General features: G+C 35.2%; 1 protein-coding gene across 1 annotated transcript; it reads left to right on the top strand.

Moving 5' to 3' along the window:
• The first annotated feature begins 760 nt into the window (after positions 1 to 760).
• LOC108831642 (protein FAR1-RELATED SEQUENCE 5-like) lies at positions 761 to 2,446 on the top strand. Its single transcript, XM_018605159.1, has 2 exons — positions 761 to 808; positions 1,214 to 2,446. The coding sequence occupies exons 1-2, from the start codon at positions 761 to 763 to the stop codon at positions 2,444 to 2,446; spliced, it is 1,281 nt and encodes a 426-aa protein (XP_018460661.1).
• Positions 2,447 to 15,672: the final 13,226 nt, after the last annotated feature.

Below are 15,672 nucleotides of genomic sequence, written 5' to 3' on the forward strand. Positions count from 1 at the left end.
ACTTTAGCTATAGAAAAGAGAAGTCAAGGCAGCAATTACGAAAAAGAAAGAAAGAAACTGATCACCATGATTGGGAAAGAACATGAACACGCTTGAGAGCGAGAAGAAAGGTGAAGGAGAAGAGCAAACTATGCGCTGAAACCGTTTCCCTACACCAATATTTCTTTACCCTTAAGTCTCTAAATCAATTAGAGAGATCCTTTTTGACACAGTTATGTTAAATTAGAGTTTTTTCGTGGAAATTTTCAAGAAGTAAACACATAAAGTAAGAAAAAATGATTTGTTTTTGGAAAACAGTTTTTTCGAGTATATTAAGTATTAACAGAGGATGAGTTTCCACGACAAAGCTAGACGATGACAAGTTTAGTTTACGATAATACACTTTTACTTTTTGTATGTGACTGTATATAAAAGTGAAGCGAAATTTGAAATTTTAAAATTAGATTTATATTAAAGCTACAACTATTAGTTAGATATTTCTATGTTGTTTGACAAAAAAAGATATTTCTATGTTAAAAATAATTGAAGTAATATTGTTAGAAACTAAATTAGAACAAATATTTAAAAATAATTCTATTTTTGATTTGTAATTTATTTTTAAAATAATTTGACGTGATAAAAATATAAATTTTAATTTAATTTTTATCTAGAACTAAATTAAACATTTTAAATATATTTAAATTATTTGTATGTTTAAGTACCCGCCCGTAGGGCGGGTTTTGACCCTAGTATTCTAGTAATGAATGGGTCTTATATTAACATGGATGAGAGTAGCTCTTGTGCTCACAGATCAGCAAATGGCATGCCCGTAAATATGTTGCACTTTAAAGGGTATTATTTAAAAATGCTTCTCTATTAATAAGAAAGAGATTTAAACTGTGCAAATTTGATTTTATATTAAACTTTATGTTTATTTTTAAAATTATCGATGTTGTATTTATTTTTAGGGCCGATAGATGTTGTAGCTTTTATGTTAATTTTTAAAATTATTCATGGTGTATGATTTTAACAGAGATATAAACCATTAACTTTATAAAACTGAGCATTATTACTGGCGTAAGTAAAAAGTAGTGTTAGACACTGTATACTTTTAAGATAGCTCAGCTCCTCCTCCACTCACTGGTATAACTGTAGATAACCGAAACAACTAGGAACAACTGCTGTAACTTTGGATAACTGTAGCAAGTTTCTGGTGTTTTTTTTTGTTTTGCAGGGTACAATGAGCAATCGCGTGATATCGTTGTGCAGAAGGAATGTGGCGGTTTCTGATATACCTGTTAGTCCGGAAGAGAGCTACAAGATGATGTACAGCTATTTGTACATGTTAAAGCAACTGAATCCGGGAACAAAAACCTGTGTGAAATTGGATGAGGGATCTAAATTCAAGTACCTATTCGTCGCCTTGGGTGTTTGCATTGAAGGGTTTGCAGTTATGAGGAAAGTGATAGTTGTGGATGCGACATGGCTGAAGAACGGATATGGTGGTGTTCTAGTGTTCGCGAAAGCTCAAGATCCTAATCAACACGATTATCCACTTGCGTTTGCAGTGTTAGATGGAGAGAATGATGCTAGCTGGACTTGGTTTTTTGAGATGCTTAAGAGTGTTATACCAGACTCTTCTGAACTGGTTTTCATGAGTAACAGAAATAGAATAATGATCTCCGCTATAGCAAACGTGTTTCCTCAGGCTCACCATGGTCATTGTTTATGGCATTTGAAGGAAATTGTGAAATTGCATGCTTGTGGCGTCAGAAAGGATATAGTCGGGCATAGATTCATGGAGTTGGGCAGATATTACACGGTGGCTGACTTCAACTCAGCTTACGATTCGTTTAAGATAAGCTATCCTTCAGCCTACAAGTATGTTGAAGAACAAACTGAAAAGGACAGATGGGCGAGAGTTTTTTTTCCACGTGACATGTACAATTTGGATACAAGCAACAGTGTGGAATCAATGAAGAACGTATTTAAAGAGGCAACGACGTGGGCCTTGATACCAATGCTGGATTGCATCATCGGAAAATTCTCTGATTGGTTCAATCAACATCGGAAGGATGCTGTTGCTGGATCAATTGATAGCAAACTGGTGCCTCGGGTTAAGAACTGCTTGCACGAGCTATGGCATGTTGCACAAAAGCTACCTGTGCGGAAGATTGATAGTTATGTGTTTGAGTACGAGATCACCGACACTGAAGGAAAGATGTTTTTGGTGAGCTTAGTTGAGAGAAGTCGTACTTGCAAGGTGTGGGATTATGAAAAGTTTCCTTGTCTTCACGGACTGGCTGCTTACATATATTATACTACAACCGTTGGCAGTCGCATTCATATCCATGAGCTGTGCTCAGAATACTACTGGTCCGAACTTTGGGCACTGGCATATTCCAGGACACTTTATGTTGTGCCGACAAGTCTTCTTGGAATGTACCGGATTACATCAAGGAGGTGAAGATCATGCCTCCGGATCGCATCACACGGAAGGGAAGGAAAAGAGTTGGATTTTAGTTATTTGGATCTACGAGTAATGCATTAAGCTCTTTGTTGTATGCTTCGGAAAACTGCGTAAAACTTGGTTATCTACTTTGTTTTCTAATGACATTAGTATTATTTATATCAAAACTCGGTTATCATAATATTATATATATCAAAATGTGATAGTTTTACATTTGTTTTCTTTCTATGATAATGCTAACAAAGCTAGGTCATCACATTTCTAATGACACTAGTATTGTCTATATCATAATCAAAACAAGGTTATCATAATATTATCTATATCATATCTCGGTTGTGGTAGTTTTACATTTGTTTTCTATACTAAAGTTTATAAGTATAACAAAATTCGGTCATCACGTTTTTGAAAATTTCTCACGAACTCTTGATATATACATTAAGAAACCTTGTAATTCCAATCACACTTTTCAAACAAGAACTTCTTAGAAAAGGAAAATCTTGAGTTATATCTATTACGACAATTTTATTGTATAGAACAATATAACTTGTATTTTAAAGTACTAAGATCGAAAGTAAAACTAATTATATCAGAAACAAGCAAAAGTAGAACTATGACCAATTTTCGTAACACTAGTATCCTTTGGCCTGCTATAACCTTGCGAACATAATATTGCCTTGCAGATAGTTACCTAGAATTTCTTAGGTGTACCTAGCTATACAGAGCAACGCAAGAGCCTGTAATTGGCAGGGGAATAATCAACTTATCGGCATGCCCACAGCCTGCCATTTCTTTGCGAGCTTAATATTGTCTTGCCAATATTAGGAGGGAAACGAAATTTGTTTTGCCGCCTAAACAATAATTTTTTTTGAAAAAAGTTTCTCTATCTCTCCAATCTATCTCTCTCTCTTCCGAAACACTTTTTCACTTTTCACTTTTGCGAAACCAATCTCTCTCTCCTGTTTCTCAAACTCTCTCTCTCTCTCTCTCGGATTACCTCTCTCTCTCTTAAAATTCTCTCTCTCTCTTAAAATTCTCTCTCTCTCTCTCTCTCTCTGGGAAAATGACGCATCCAGACGAGGAGTACATGATGATGAAGGCAGCGAAGAGAGAACAAGACATGCGGATGTTCGTCTGCGACGCCCATCACGGGATCCCGAACAAGTGTCCTTGTGGGGGAAGAATGGTGCACGAGGTTGCTGCGGACAAAACGTTTGATACTCTGCCTGGAAAAAGATTCTTCACCTGCAAGAAGTTTGAGGTACTTCCCTATCAACAAATCTGGAAAACAAAATCGAAACTTTTCGATTTTCAGATCCGTTCGGAACTAGATCTAGGGTTTATGAGTTATCTTTGATAGAGTTTGTTTTGTTCTGTATATTTCGATTTACAGAGTTAGGGTTCTTCATGTTCTTCTTTTTTTAATGAATTCATCTGTAGATTTGATGTAGATCTGATATACTACTCAGTAGAAATAATAGTACTCAGTAAAACTAATATTAGTTTTATGGTTTCGATTTTATTGTTTATGCAGGACGATGGACTCCACTTCCGTCAACCATGGGTCTTCGCGATCGAGGACGAGGTTAAGGATTTACTGACGCGTTACAATGAAATGGCAGCAGAGATAGCTGCGCTCAAGGACCAGCTCAGGCGTTTAACCCATCCTTGAGATGTCGGATCTAGTATTTCTGTTTGTTGTTTATTCGGTGGAGCTCACAAGTCTTCTTTTGTTGTTGTTTTAAGACTTGTAAAAACTCGGAAAACTGTAATCTTGTTATGTTGTATGCTTGTTCTTATCTTGGAAGGAATTATCCAATTTTTTGTTTCCAACGGGAAGATTTGATTTCGTCCTTCGTTTAATTCGAAATTGGATATTAGGGTTTCATTAACCCGAAATGGGAAGGAAGTCGGTCTGGGTTTTCAATTCCGTCTGGGTTACCTTGGGTTTCTGTTTTTGGGTTATGTTTGGTTCGCGGTTTGAATTAAATCGAATTGAATTTCGATGTGGTTCGGTACAACTAGGTATAACTCGTAAATAACTGAACTTCTTATGGTTTTCTTGTCTTTTACACACTATCCTGATTAAACAAAGATAGAATAATATCGATGTTTTATAACGGGTCCTTTGAAGTTGATACATGAGAATTTTGGATTAACAGTTTACCCTTTAAAAAAAAGTTATGACGTCATCGATCACCAAAAACTAGTAACAGAAATCCGCTTGTATTTTGCAACTCATTTCACAAACATGGCAAGGCTCAGCAAGGCAAACGCAAGCCTAACAAATAAATCAATGTTGTAAGAGAAAGGGTTTCTTCGAATTGTCTTAATCGAAGATGAGTCTTTTCGACAATCCTATACAGCTGGTTTGCACTGCAAACGTAATCATTTCGCTTTTAGGCTTTGACTAAAGACTTCTAGCGGTTGAAATTTATTTTCATATTGATTCTTATTATAGTTTTCATCTCGTCAAATTTATGATGTTAATAATATAATATTTAAACTGTGCAAATTTGATTTTATATCGAACTTTATGTTTATTTTTAAAATTATTGATGTTGTATTTATTTTTTGGGCCGATAGATGTTGTAGCTTTTATGTTTATTTTAAAATTATTGATGTTGTATGATTTAAACAGAGATATAAACCCTTAACTTTATAAAACTGGACATTATTACTGGCGTAAGTAAAGAGTAGTGCTAAACACTGTACACTTTTAAGATAGCTAATTTTTCTAGCCTTGGCGTTATTACCTTGCTTTACGAAACAGAAAATGGCAAGGCAATAAGTTCTATCTGCCAGGGAATAGCAAGGCAATAACGTTAATCAATTATTTTTCTTATTTATATGAGGTTCGTAGTTGTGAAAAGTGTTTTCTTTACAGTATTATTGTTACCCATCATGACAACTTATAAATCTTTGTCGACGCTGATCCCCGGTCAAGAAAACAGTCAACTGATTCGCGTTAAGCTACTACGAAGATGGAAAATCAAATTACCAACACCTCGACTGTACAACTTGAAGTTGATTTTGGTAGATTCTGAGGTAATGTGTTACTAAATTTATAGATCTCTGCTATATACTAATGTTTGGGTAGAATACTTTGGTACCATGGACAAATTTTTATCGTTGAATTGTTGTACGTCTGTTTCAGGGGAAAAAAATTCAAGCTACTATTGGTCATGAATGTGTCTTATACTTTATCGATGACTTGCGAGAAAACAATTGGTATTCTATCAAAGATTTTAAGATAAAGACAAATGTTGGTAAAACCAGGACAACCAACAACATCTTTTAACTCAAATTCACTATATCAACCATAGTTAAGCCCATCCCTTCTGTATCATCTTCATTGTACTTATATCATTCCAGTTTCGTTGATATTATCCATAGGAGGCTTGACTTCCAAATTGCTGTTGGTAAGTTATAGTTGTTCGTGGTTATATAAGTTACGTTTCAGTTTTGTTAATTAAAAAGTTATTATCTTGTGTATGTTTGATGACAATATTTATTTCAGATGTTATCGGCGTGGTAGTTAGTTGTGCACCAATCCAATTTCTTTTAAATGAAGAAGCAAAGATCAACGACCTGGCATTTCTGAGTTTCAAAATAAAAGATCATAGGTATATTAACTATCACTGTATAAATAACACTACATAAACCCTAATGTTATGTATTGTCATAATATGTTTGTTATACATAGGGAACATATAATCGAATGCCAAGCACTAGGTGACACCGCCGTTCAATTTGAGAAAAATCGTGTTCGTTGTCGACAATCTGGAGATCCTGAAATTTGCTTATTACGATTTTGGCATATTAATCAATTCCCAGATGGTATTATTTTGTTCATCTTCATTCGGTTAAATTGCAGACTGCGCTACTACGTATTAATTTCCCTCCAAGTTTAGTTTTTCTTACAGGTATGCACGAATACAACCAGGTACTGTGGAACCCTGATGTACCTGAAGTTAACGAGCTACGAGAGCAAGGTATGTTAAGCATGTATTCCTATCAAGAAATCATATTATTTCTTATTTGGTTATAACTTTAAACACAGATTCTTCTTCGCATCTTAAATCGGACGAACACTCATCAGGATAGAGAGTGATGGTGGCGTTGGAAACTAAATATCGTCATGATTATGTTGAATCTCTGGTTGGATAATTTAGTCAATGTTTTATATTCGATGGTTGGATAATTCAGTCAATGTTTTTATTTAAGCAATGTTGAACAATTACGTTAATGTTTTTTAATTAAGTTAATGCGAAGTTTCTCCTAAGTTCTGCGAAGTTGGATAACTATATAGTTTGATCTATCGATAAAGTTTCTATTATTATTACGATGTCAGACCATTGAAAAAGTGAAACTAACACAAAATCTGACCTATTTTGAAAAGCCGAACAATTGATTAAGTGAAACTTAAGTGAAACCAGAAGTTGGAACACTTGATTAAGAGAAACCAAAAGTTGGATAACAGTTAGAACAACAAGATTTACACAAGACCTAATTTACACAAGACTTTCAACCCCATATTTATTCACATAAGGGTCGCTGTTTATTAAAGACTGCCTGAAGTACTCAACCTCGGACAAACGCGGATTGAACCTGAAGTCCGACATTTCATCTTCGGTCTTAAGCCATAGATCAGCAGGACCAACAATATCTGTATAAATAACGATTTTAGTAAACGTTTAACTCAACTATCACATTTAAAAGTAGACACAGAAACTACACTTACTCCAACAATGGCAGACCCTCCACATCTTAAGGGCCACAATCACCTGTCCTCTTCTGTTTTTAAGACCATCCCGGAAGGCATAGGCCTCTTTGCCAGTTATCACACATTTTATCTGGCTGTCACTATTGAGAGAAAGTGTGTCAATTACAATATAGATAAATTTATCTTGGATAATATGTTACTTTCTACTTACATGTTGTCCCTTATGTAGAACACCATCCTTGGTCTTGTAGGGTCATCAAAATGGGCTTCCGTATCGAAGACAACTCCCATTGTATCTACCATATAAGTTTTACTCAACTAAATCAGTTCGTTTCACTTAGTTTCACTTACCTCTACATAGTTATACAATGTTCTAAATCAGTTCATTTCACTTAGTTTCACTTACTACCTCTACATAGTTACTCAACTAAACAATGTTGCGATTACCAACATCTACATATGTGTAATATATTTTAGCAGAACTCATACATATGGGATAGTTTTGTTCCCTGTAGGACAAGTGAGGGATTGCATGGATGTTCATGAAGTCCATGAAGAGCCGATTGTTCAGAGGCTCGATGGTGCGGACTTGTGTGCTGGGCGTAGCAGTTAGTCTGAGCCGAGACTTAGTTGCCTGGAAACCTCCACTGGAATGTTGAACTTGTACCTGAAAGATTTCCACCCACTCTCCCTCTTTCTCCTCCAAGCCTCTAAACTTATCATTATCTACATAAACGCTCATCTCCATCTTAGACCCCTACATTAATAAATAAAGTACAAGGATCACTGTTGGTTATAAATATTAAAATAAAAAGTTAGAGGAACATCATGTAAATTAAATGTATGTCTTTATTATAGAGGAACATCTGGTATATTATTTCATATAGAGTAAAAAATAGCTATGGTTGGAGATGCTCTTAGAATTTCGTAGGTGTACCTAGTTATACACCTTGGGCTTGGGCCTATGGTTGCGGTCTCCTTGCTTTCAGTGGGTGTAATCCTTGTGGAACCCATTTATCACCTTTTTATAGAAAATTAGTGAAAAAAATTTCATCAAATCGGTAGAGAAGATAACTTTTTTTATTGATTGAATCATAAACATTTTAAATTACAAGTTAGAATTTATATGCATTTTAATAGGACCAGTTACTTAAGAATTTCTTAGGTGTACCAAATAGTTACACAGAGCAACGCAACAGCCTGTAATCGGCAGGGGAACAATCACCTTAAACATGGCCAAGCGCTGCTATACACTTGCCGTCGGCCTACTCTAACCTTCCGAACATAATATTGCCTTGCAGATAGTTACCTAGAATTTCTTAGGTGTACCTAGTTATACAGATCAACGCAACAGCCTGTAATTGGCAGGGGAATAATCACCTTATTGGCATGCCCTTAAGAAAATTAGCGATCATAAACATTTTAAATTTCAAGCTGGAATTTATATGCATTTTAATGGGACCAGATACTTAAGAATTTCTTAGGTGTACCAAGTAGTTACATAGCAACGCAACAGCCTGTAATCGGCAGGAGAACAATCACCTTAAACTTGGCCAAGCGCTGCTATACACTTGCCGTCGGCCTGCTATAACCTTGCAAACATAATATTGCCTTGCAGATAGTTACCTAGAATTTCTTAGGTGTACCTAGTTATACAGAGCAACGCAACGGCCTGTAATTGGCAGGGGAATAATCACCTTATTGGCATGCCCACAGCCTTGCGAGCTTAATATTGCCTTACCAGTGTTTCCTTTTTTTTTAGACCTGCCAGTGAGATTATGAATCTAAAGAACCTTCCAAAAGCATACAAAATATTTTAGATAAAATTTATAATTATACTCACACTAAAAGTGTATTTCTTTCAAAAACTAGTATATTTTGGTTATAAATATTAAAATAAAAAGTTAGAGGAACATCATGTAAATTAAATGTATGCCTCTATTATTTCATAGGTGTACCAAGTAGTTACACAGAGCAACGCAACAGCCTGTAATCGGCAGGGGAACAATCACCTTAAACTTGGTCATGCGCTGCTATACACTTGCCGTTGGCCTGCTATAACCTTGCGTACATAATATTGCCTTGCAGATAGTTACCTAGAATTTCTTAAGTGTACCTAGTTATACAGAGCAACGCAACAGCCTGTAATTGGCAGGGGAATAATCACCTTATTGGCATGCCCTTAAGAAAATTAGTGATCATAAACATTTTAAATTTCAAGCTGGAATTTATATGCATTTTAATGGGACCAGATACTTAAGAATTTCTTAGGTGTACCAAGTAGTTACAGAGCAACGCAACAGCCTGTAATCGGCAGGAGAACAATCACCTTAAACTTGGCCAAGCGCTGCTATACACTTGCCGTCGGCCTGCTATAACCTTGCGAACATAATATTGCCTTGCAGATAGTTACCTAGAATTTCTTAGGTGTACCTAGTTATACAGAGCAACGCAACGGCCTGTAATTGGCAGGGGAATAATCACCTTATTGGCATGCCCACAGCCTTGCGAGCTTAATATTGCCTTACCAGTGTTTCCTTTTTTTTTAGACCTGCCAGTGAGAATAGGGTTCTAAAGAACCATCTAAAAGCTTACAAAATATTTTAAATAAAATTTATAATTATAGTCACACTAATAGTGTATTTCTTTCAAAAATTAGTCAATTTTGGTTATAAATATTAAAATAAAAAGTTAGAGGAACATGATGTAAATTAAATGTATGCCTCTATTATAGAGGAACATCTGCTATATTATTTCATATAGAATAAAAAATAGCTATGGTTGGACATGCTCTTAAAATTTTGTAGGTGTACCTAGTTATACACCTTGGGCTTGGGCCTGTGGTTGCGGTCCCCTTGTTTTCAGTGGGTGTAATCCTTGTGGAACCCATTTATCACCTTTTTATAGAAAATTAGTGAAAAAAATTTCATCAAATCGGTAGAGAAGATAACCTTTTTTATTGATTGATTCATAAACATTTTAAATTACAAGTTAGAATTTATATGCATTTTAATAGGACCAGTTACTTAAGAATTTCTTAGGTGTACCAAGTAGTTACACAGAGCAACGCAACAGCCTGTAATCAGCAGGGGAACAATCTCCTTAAACTTGGCCTAGCGCTGCTATACACTTGCCTTCGGCCTGCTATAACCTTGCGAACATAATATTGCCTTGCAGATAGTTACCTAGAATTTCTTAGGTGTACCTAGTTATACATAGCAACGCAACAACCTCTAATTGGCAGGGGAATAATCACCTTATTGACATGCCCACAGCATGCCCTTTCCTTGCGAGCTTAATATTGCCTTGCCAGTGTTTCCTTTTTTTTTAGACGTGCTAGTGAGAATAGGGATCTAAAGAACCTTCTAAAAGCTTACAAAATATTTTAGATAAAATTTATAACTATATTCACACTAATAGTGTATTTCTTTCAAAAACTAGTATATTTTGGTTATAAATATTAAAATAAAAGGTTAGAGGAACATCATGTAAATTAAATGTATGCCTCTATTATAGAGGAATATCTGGTATATTATTTCATATAGAGTAAAAAACAGCTATGGTTGGAGATGCTCTTAGAATTTCGTAGGTGTACCTAGTTATACACCTTGGGCTTGGGCCTGTGGTTGCGGTCCCCTTGCTTTCAGTGGGTGTAATCCTTGTGGAACCCATTTATCACATTTTTTATAGAAAATTAGTGAAAAAATTTCATCAAATCGGTAGAGAAGATCACTTTTTTTATTGATTGAATCATGAACATTTTAAATTACAAGTTAGAATTTATATGCATTTTAATAGGACCAGTTACTTAAGAATTTCTTAGGTGTACCAAGTAGTTACACAGAGCAACGCAACAGCCTGTAATTGGCAGGGGAACAATCACCTTAAACTTGGCCAAGCTATGTTATACACTTGCCGTCGGCCGGCTATAACCTTGCGAACATAATATTGCCTTGCAGATAGTTACCTAGAATTTCTTAGGTGTACCTAGTTATACAGAGCATCGCAACGCCTGTAATTGGCAGGGGAATAATCATCTTATTGGCATGCCCACAGCCTTGCGAGATTAATATTGCCTTACCAGTGTTTCCTTTTTTTTTTAGACCTGCCAGTGAGAATAGGGATCTAAAGAATCTTCTAAAAACTTACAAAATATTTTAGATAAAATTTATAATTATATTCACACTAATAGTGTATTTCTTTCAAAAACTAGTATATTCTGGTTATAAATATTAAACTAAAAAGTTAGAGGAACATCATGTAAATTAAATGTATATCTCTATTATAGAGGAACATCTGGTATATTATTTCATATAGAGTAAAAAATAGCTATGGTTGGAGATGCTCTTAGAATTTTGTAGGTGTACCTAATTATACACATTGGGCTTGGGCATGTGGTTGCGGTCCCCTTGCTTTCAGTGGGTGTAATCCTTGTGGAACCCATTTATCACCTTTTTATAGAAAATTAGTGAAAAATATTTCATCAAATCGGTAGAGAAGATAACCTTTTTTATTGATTGAATCATAAACATTTTAAGTTACAAGTTAGAATTTATATGCATTCTAATAGGACCAGTTACTTAAGAATTTCTTAGGTGTACCAAGTAGTTACACAGAGCAACCCTACAGCCTGTAATCGGCAGGGGAACAATAACCTTAAACTTGGCCAAGCGCTGCTATACACTTGCCGTCGGCCTGCTCTAAGCTTGCGAACATAATATTGCCTTGCAGATATTTACCTAGAATTTCTTAGGTGTACATAGTTATACAGAGCAACACAATAGCCTGTAATTGGCAGGGGAATAATCACCTTATGGCATCCCCACTGACTTGCGAGCTTAATATTGCCTTGCCAGTGTTTCCTTTTTTTTTAGACCTGCCAGTGAGAATAGGGATCTAAAGAACCTTTTAAAAGCTTACAAAATATTTTAGATAAAATTTATAATTAAATTCACACTAATAGTGTATTTCTTTCAAAAACTAGTATATTTTGGTTATAAATATTAAAATAAAAAGTTAGAGGAACATGATGTAAATTAAATGTATGCCTCTATTATAGAGGAACATCTACTATATTATTTCATATAGAGTAAAAATAGCTATGGTTGGACATGCTCTTAGAATTTCGTAGGTGTACCTAGTTATACACATTGGGCTTGGGCCTGTGGTTGCGGTCCCCTTGCTTTCAGTGGGTGTAATCCTTGTGGAACCCATTTATCACATTTTGTTAGAAAATTAGTGAAAAAATTTTCATCAAATCGGTAGAAAAGATAACCTTTTTTTATTGATTGATTCATAAACATTTTAAATTACAAGTTAGAATTTATATGCATTTTAATAGGACCAGTTACTTAAGAATTTCTTAGATGTACCAAGTAGTTACACAGAGCAACGCAACAGCCTGTAATCGGCAGGGGAACAATCTCCTTAAACTTGGCCAAGCGCTTCTATACACTTGCCATCGGCCTGCTATAACCTTGCGAACATAATATTGCCTTGCAGATAGTTACCTAGAATTTCTTAGGTGTACCTAGTTATACATAGCAACGCAACAGCCTCTAATTGGCAGGGGAATAATCACCTTATTGGCATGCCCACATCATGCCCTTTCCTTGCGAGCTTAATATTGCCTTGCCAGTGTTTCCTTTTTTTCTAGACATGCTAGTGAGAATAGGGATCTAAAGAACCTTCTAAAAGCATACAAAATATTTTAGATAAAATTTATAACTATATTCACACTAATAGTGTATTTCTTTCAAAAACTAGTATATTTTGGTTAAAAATATTAAATTAAAAAGTTAGAGGAACATCATGTAAATTAAATGTATGCCTCTATTATAGAGGAACATTTGGTATATTATTTCATATAGAGTAAAAAATAGCTATGGTTGGAGATGCTCTTAGAATTTCGTAGGTGTACCTAGTTATACACCTTGGGCTTGGGCCTGTGGTTGCGGTCCCCTTGCTTTCAGTGGGGGTAATCCTTGTGGAACCCATTTATCACCTTTTTATAGAAAATTAGTGAAAAAATTTCATCAAATCGGTAGAGAAAATAATCTTTTTTTATTGATTGAATCATAAACATTTTAAATTACAAGTTAGAATTTATATGCATTCTAATAGGACCAGTTACTTAAGAATTTCTTAAGTGTACCAAGTAGTTACACAGAGCAACCCAACAGCCTGTAATCGGCAGAGGAACAATCACCTTAAACTTGGCCAAGCGCTGCTATACACTTGCCGTCGGCCTGCTATAAGCTTGCGAACATAATATTGCCTTGCAGATATTTACCTAGAATTTCTTAGGTGTACCTAGTTATACAGAGCAACGCAATAGCCTGTAATTGGCGGGGGAATAATCACCTTATTGGCATGCCCACTGCCTTGCGAGCTTAATATTGCCTTGTCAGTGTTTCCTTTTTTTTAGACCTGCCAGTGAGAATAGGGATCTAAAGAACCTTCTAAAAGCTTACAAAATATTTTAGATAAAATTTATAATTATATTCACACCAATAGTGTATTTCTTTCAAAAACTAGTATATTTTGGTTATAAATATTAAAATAAAAAGTTAGAGGAACATCATGTAAATTAAATGTATGGCTCTAGTATAGAGGAACATCTGGTATATTATTTCATATAGAGTAAAAAATAGCTATGGTTAGAGATGCTCTTAGAATTTCGTAGGTGTACCTAGTTATACACGTTGGGCTTGGGCCTGTGGTTGCGGACCCCTTGCTTTCAGTGAGTGTCATCCTTGTGGAACCCATTATCACCTTTTTATAGAAAATTAGTGAAAAAAATTTCATCAAATCGGTAGAGAAGATAACATTTTTTTATTGATTGAATCATAAACATTTTAAATTACAAGTTAGAATTTATATGCATTTTAATAGGACCAGTTACTTAAAAATTTCTTAGGTGTACCAAGTAGTTACACAGAGCAACGCAACAGCCTGTAATTGGCAGGGGAACAATCACCTTAAACTTGGCCAAGCTCTGCTAGACACTTGCCGTCGGCCTGCTATAACCTTGCGAACATAATATTGCCTTGCAGATAGTTACCTAGAATTTCTTAGGTGTACCTAGTTATACAGAGCAACGCAACAGCCTGTAATTGGCAGGGGATAATCACCTTATTGGCATGCCCACAGCCTGCCCTTTCCTTGCGAGCTTAATATTGCCTTGCCAGTGTTTCAATTTTTTTTTGACCTGCCAGTGAGATTAGGAATCTAAAGAACCTTCCAAAAGCTTACAAAATATTTTAGATAAATTTTATAATTATATTCACACTAAAAGTGTATTTCTTTCAAAAACTAGTATATTTTGGTTATAAATATTAAAATAAAAAGTTAGAGGAACATCATGTAAATTAAATGTATGCCTCTATTATTTCATAGGTGTACCAAGTAGTTACACAGAGCAACGCAACAACCTGTAATCGCAGGGGAACAATCACCTTAAACTTGGCCATGCGCTGCTATACACTTGGCGTCGGCCTGCTATAACCTTGCGTACATAATATTGCCTTGCAGATAGTTACCTAGAATTTCTTAGGTGTACCTAGTTATACAGAGCAACGCAACAGCCTGTAATTGGCAGGGGAATAATCACCTTATTGGCATGCCCATAAGAAAATTATTGATCATAAACATTTTAAATTTCAAGCTAGAATTTATATGCATTTTAATGGGACTAGATACTTAAGAATTTCTTAGGTGTACCAAGTAGTTACACAGAGCAATGCAACAGCCTGTAATCGGCAGGGGAACAATCAACTTAAACTTGGCCAAGCGCTGCTATATACTTGCCGTCGGCCTGCTATAACCTTGCGAAATTAATATTGCCTTTCCGATAGTTACCTAGAATTTCTTAGGTGTACCTAGTTATACAGAGCAACGCACCAGCCTGTAATTGGCAGGGGAATAATCACCTTATGGCATGCCCACAGCCTGTCCTTTCCTTGCGAGCTTAATATTGCCTTGCCAGTGTTTCCATTTTTTTTTAGACCTGCCAGTGAGACTAGAGATCCAAAAAACCTCATAGAAGCTTATAAAATATTTAGATAATTATAATTATATTCACATTAGTACAAGTGTATTTCTTTCAAAAAGTATTATATTTTGGTTATAACTATTAAAATAAAAGGTTAAAGGAACATCAGGTAAAGTTAAAGTATACCTCTATTATAGAGGAACATCTGGTATATTTTTTCATATAGAGTTAAAAATAGCTATGGTTGGAGGAACTCTTAGAATTTCGTTGGTGTACCTAGTTATTCACCATGGGCTTGGGCTTGTGGTTGCAGTCCCCTTGCTTTCAGTGGGTGTCATCCTTGTGGAACCCATTTATCACTTTTTTAATAGAAAATTAGTGATAAAAAAATTTCATCAAATCGGTAGAGAAGATAACCTATTTTTATTGATTGTATCATAAACATTTTAAATTTCAAGCTAAAATGCACATTATAATTTTTATTTTAATAATTGTATCTTTAACTTT

The sequence above is a fragment of the Raphanus sativus genome, chromosome 9 (assembly GCF_000801105.2).
Source record: "Raphanus sativus cultivar WK10039 chromosome 9, ASM80110v3, whole genome shotgun sequence".
NCBI lineage: Eukaryota > Viridiplantae > Streptophyta > Magnoliopsida > Brassicales > Brassicaceae > Raphanus > Raphanus sativus.